This window comes from Oncorhynchus masou, unplaced genomic scaffold (genome assembly GCF_036934945.1).
Source record: "Oncorhynchus masou masou isolate Uvic2021 unplaced genomic scaffold, UVic_Omas_1.1 unplaced_scaffold_1432, whole genome shotgun sequence".
NCBI classification, from domain to species: domain Eukaryota; kingdom Metazoa; phylum Chordata; class Actinopteri; order Salmoniformes; family Salmonidae; genus Oncorhynchus; species Oncorhynchus masou.
Window position 1 is genome coordinate 125,682 of NW_027004281.1, and position 5,529 is coordinate 131,210.

Below are 5,529 nucleotides of genomic sequence, written 5' to 3' on the forward strand. Positions count from 1 at the left end.
TTGTACTGAATCATGTGTACTGTAGGCTAATGTACTGAATCATGTAGCCTACATTGTGTACTTTAGGCTACTGTACTGAACCATGTGTACAGTAGGATACTGTACTGAACCATGTGTACAGTAGGATACTGTACTGAACCATGTGTACAGTAGAATACTGTACTGAACCATGTGTACAGTAGGATACTGTACTGAACCATGTGTACAGTAGAATACTGTACTGAACCATGTGTACAGTAGAATACTGTACTGAACCATGTGTACAGTAGAATACTGTATTGAACCATGTGGTCTGTATGCTACTGTACTGAACCATGTGTACAGTAGGATACTGTACTGAACCATGTGTACAGTAGAATACTGTACTGAACCATGTGTACAGTAGAATACTGTACTGAACCATGTGTACAGTAGAATACTGTACTGAACCATGTGTACAGTAGAATACTCTACTGAACCATGTGTACAGTAGAATACTCTACTGAACCATGTGTACAGTAGAATACTCTACTGAACCATGTGTACAGTAGGATACTGTACTGAACCATGTGTACAGTAGAATACTGTACTGAATCATGTGTACAGTAGAATACTGTACTGAACCATGTGTACAGTAGAATACTGTACTGAACCATGTGGTCTGTAGGCTACTGTACTGAACCATGTGTACAGTAGGATACTGTACTGAACCATGTGTACAGTAGGATACTGTACTGAACCATGTGTACAGTAGAATACTGTACTGAACCATGTGTACAGTAGAATACTGTACTGAACCATGTGTACAGTAGAATACTCTACTGAACCATGTGTACAGTAGGATACTGTACTGAACCATGTGTACAGTAGGATACTGTACTGAACCATGTGGTCTGTAGGCTACTGTACCACATATCTCTCTCTGCTGGACATGCCCTGTAACTACAGTTACCTACGAGGTCTACAAACGTCAAACCAAACGTGTTGAACACAGTGCATGGAGAGCAGAGCTGACAGAGGCACAGTATTGTACACATGCTTTATTTAGGTGAATCCATTTTTAATTACTGCAGGAAAATTCTCACAGATTTTTTTCTTCCTTTTTTCCCTTTTTTGCAATAAAACATTGTAAGGCCCTGTTGATCAACAATGGTTAGTGAAGGTTAGGAAGAGAGGGTGAGGATAAGTGACTAGTTTGTTAACAGAAGGGATTGGACATCTGATGTTAGTGGAGAATAAAATAATATTGTTCAGGCGAAGGCTGTTGCCATAACGCTCTGCTGCTAAAAAAATACATTAAAACTTCAAGAATATTTCAGTGAGTGCAGATTTTTCCTTTTGTCCAGTGTATTTTGCCTTTTGAACCCGGCACCCAAAATGATTTTTGCTACTACAAACTTTTAGAGTTGAGGACACCAATTACTCATTCTAATGTTGTTCGGGAGCCATGCACCTCCCATGCAGCATCAGAGGCCTGTTCAAGAGGATGTAATGTTACAGAACGTTCAGATAGAAATGTTTTGAGTAGAACAAATCTGATTGCCTGTCAGATAGAACAGGGAATCACGTCAGCTCTATTCATTCTACTTCAATCAACAACATTTAGAATGTTCCACATCACTGAATAGACCCCAGTTGATCCCCACCTGGCTGTAGCAGGAGAGTTCAGCTCAGCAGCCTCAGCTTAGAGGAGGATGAAGGTGCACCGAGACCCTGATCTGAGGTCAGTGTTGCATTCTTCCCCCTGATGGTTAAGGTTAGGTGAGGGTAAGCTGATCCTAGATCTGAGCCTTTGGGTGACTTCTACCCACAGCCCTCAACTCTCACAGAGGTCAGGGGTCAAAGGGCTGCCAATAGTCATGAATCTGTTCACTCCTCCCTTCTACTTCTCTTCTTTACCTCTCCCTAAAGAGCAGAGGAAGTCCCACTGTTCTAGAGCGCATGAAGGCAATAAATTAAACTTGAACTGAAGGATGCATCCTCTGAGAGGGAGTTACTCAACAATCTTTCTCAGAAAACCCAATACAACCTCTTGGCACTAGTTTCTGTGTGTTGCAATGTGTCATTATACTGTGTAATAAATATATAACTGTGTAACAATCTATGTTTTGTAATGATTGGCTACTCGTGTAATCAATTACCTATGTTGAGCTATGTACAGTGGGGATGAAAGATACATAATTATTACAAGACCTGTAAATGGCTCGCTAACCTGCAGAAGAAATGGATAAAGTCATACATGTCACACTCAAACACAACATTTGGTTTATTTACTGTCACTCCATGAGAAGGTTCTCCATCATTCATGTAACATGTTTCACTTTTATATCCTGTTGGTCATTCAGCTAAAAAGCTGGCAAGCGTATCATTTTAAAGGAGAAAGAAAATTTTGAAATACAATATTGAATTCCTATCAGACAATGGAAGATTCGTGGATGGGTTGCCAGACTTGTTTGTGCTTTAGCCAACTCTTCTCTGTTTGTACTTTGTCATGCGATATGATAGAAGGGCTAAAGCACAAACAGACCTGGCAACTAAGCTAGCAAATGTATATACTCAAACAACAACAGCAAAGTAAGCATAGTTAAGAAGTGAATCAGAGTACACCCAAAACCCCACCCCATCACCCCTCCCTACCACCAATAGGATGTGAAGATCATGACCCTGACATCTGCATTCAAGACACTGCTCATATAAAAGATAGTGGATAAATGAAGATGTCCCACTCAGGCCTTTTACCATTGAATAAAATGGTCACAGTTCTGGTCTGCTTAAGGGGTGTTCTCCCATAGACACCAATGTGATAACAGCTGGGTCTGGTCTACTTAGTTCATGGACTGCATATGAACCAGAAAAAATAAGGGAGTAGGATGTCTTGCTTCCTCTTTCGTCTCTGCTCATATCACAGGCTGTCAACAACCTGAGAGCAAGAAGAAGCATATAAAACAAAGATGGCCAAGAGAGTGGACCATCTTACAGCACCGTACATAGAGTTTGTTGGGACTGCACCATAAGGTTTGTCAGTTGTTTAAGGGAACATTATTGAAAGTTCAAAGTGAGAAAGGAAAATACATGCACCTATGATATCATCTGTTGTTAAATAAATACCATCTGTCATCTAACATGCAGTGTTAAAAGGTATCTTGACAGTGTTATTCCACCTAAAGGCTGAGCTTATAATGCCTTCATAGGAGAGAAAAAAGATCCAGATCTAATGTCTGTGGAAAGGACTGAACCCAGACTTCAAAAAGAAAGACAAAGAACGTCGCAGAGAATTGAGACCTGCTGCAATGCATTTTTCAAATAAGATTTTGTAAAACAAATTGGCAACTCCTGTTTCCAATTTCCCATTTTATTCACATACAAGGGAGCTGGTGGTTGACTGTTTCAGTCTCACAATTTTTTTTAAATACAATTTTACATATTTTTCCTGCAATCACAGACAGTTCATTGTGGTTGTGCAAGGAAGAGAGGAGGGAGATGAGTTATTCTGTAATCTTCTCATCTCTCCAAGCAACTATTATTCTCAGCTGCCAAATCATACACACAAACCCTTCCTCCCTCCATCTCTTCCTCTCCCCAAACCCTCAACACACCACCACCTCTTGTTCTCCTGAGAAACAACCCTCTAAATGAACCCTTCCCTTCTCTGTCTCCTCAAACAACAACATTACAGGCTTCTGACAAGACCGGGGTCTGACCAATGTCACCGTTCCACTTTTTCCTTTATCACTCCTTCACACCTCCTCTTCTTCCTTTCTTCTCTTCCCTCCTCCTCTCTCTCGTATTCTATCAGTTTTTCCGATAGCGGTTCTTAGGCTTGTCTCCGCATCCAGTGGCCTCGCAGGAGGACAGGCCGGGGGGGGCCTTGCCTGGGTTGATGCTGCTTAGAAGACCCGGCAGCTCACTGGTGATGGCCTTCTCGATCTTGTCCAGCAGGCAGCCACCTGAGTAGGAGCACTGGGCGGACAGGGATTTGAAACTGCCAATCGGATTCACACCAAAGAAGTCCTGGTAGGCTTCACGGTTGGGCAGGTCGAACTTGCTCACATTGGTCTTGGCCAGGATGGACTTGAAGATGAAGAACTTGTCCGGGTCGTCCACGATCTCCTTGAACACCAGGTCCGGGTCACTGAAGTAGCTCATCTTGTCCTTGAAGGTCTGAACGTAGCGGTCCACCAGAAGTGCATGGATGCGCACCCGGATGGCATGCTGGCGGATGAAGGCGATCTTGTTCTCCATGCGGTTCTCGATCACCTGGTTTAGGTCTTCCAAGAGGGAGATCTCCTCGCGCTTAAACAGCTCGCGACTGGTGTCGGGTGCGTAGTCGAAAGGCCAGAAAGAGCTGACGTAGACCCTTGGGGGCTCTGTGACGTTGATGAGGGGTGCTAGCGACCAGAAGAGGGCACCGTAGACACGCATCAAGTCCTGGGTGGCCAGGTTGTCTGCCTTGTTGAGGATGATGCGGATCTGGGACTCACGGCCCTTCAGCTGGCGGAAGAGCATCTCCAGCTCCAGGCCCACGTCCAGCTTGGTGGGGTCAAAGGTCACGAAGATGAGGTCGGCACGATCGATGAACCACTGGCACACATCGTTGAAGGGATAGCCTGGAGGGAGGAGGTAGAAACAGGGTCATTTAACATCAATATCTTGGACAGTCAGGAGTCATGTTTGCATGCCATTTAACACCAATGTCTTCGACAGTCAGGAGTCACGGTTGCATGCCATTTAATACCAATGTCTTCGACAGTCAGGAGTCACAGTTGCATGCCATTTAACACCAATGTCTTCGACAGTCAGGAGTCACAGTTGCATGCCATTTAATACCAATGTCTTCGACAGTCAGGAGTCAATTGCATGCCATTTAACACCAATGTCTTCGACAGTCAGGAGTCACAGTTGCATGCCATTTAACACCAATGTCTTCGACAGTCAGGAGTCACAGTTGCATGCCATTTAACACCAATGTCTTCGACAGTCAGGAGTCACAGTTGCATGCCATTTAACACCAATGTCTTCGACAGTCAGGAGTCACAGTTGCATGCCATTATGTCTTCGACAGTCAGGAGTCACAGTTGCATGCCATTTAACACCAATGTCTTCGACAGTCAGGAGTCACAGTTGCATGCCATTTAACACCAATGTCTTCGACAGTCAGGAGTCACAGTTGCATGCCATTTAACACCAATGTCTTGCGACAGTCAGGAGTCACAGTTGCATGCCATTTAACACCAATGTCTTCGACAGTCAGGAGTCACAGTTGCATGCCATTTAACACCAATGTCTTCGACAGTCAGGAGTCACGGTTGCATTCCATTTAACACCAATGTCTTCGACAGTCAGGAGTCACAGTTGCATGCCATTTAACACCAATGTCTTCGACAGTCAGGAGTCACAGTTGCATGCCATTTAACACCAATGTCTTCGACAGTCAGGAGTCACAGTTGCATGCCATTTGACATCAATATCTTGGACAGTCAGGAGTCACAGTTGCATGCCATTTAACACCAATGTCTTCGACAGTCAGGAGTCACAGTTGCATGCCATTTA

General features: G+C 43.9%; 1 protein-coding gene across 1 annotated transcript; it reads right to left on the reverse strand.

The window, feature by feature from the left end:
- Positions 1-1,122: 1,122 nt before the first annotated feature.
- Positions 1,123-4,586, reverse strand: srl (sarcalumenin; the record flags this gene model as incomplete). The annotated part of the gene is made up of 1 exon (XM_064958991.1): positions 1,123-4,586. A coding segment is annotated over one exon (815 nt), but the record flags the coding sequence as incomplete, so codon positions are not given.
- Positions 4,587-5,529: the final 943 nt, after the last annotated feature.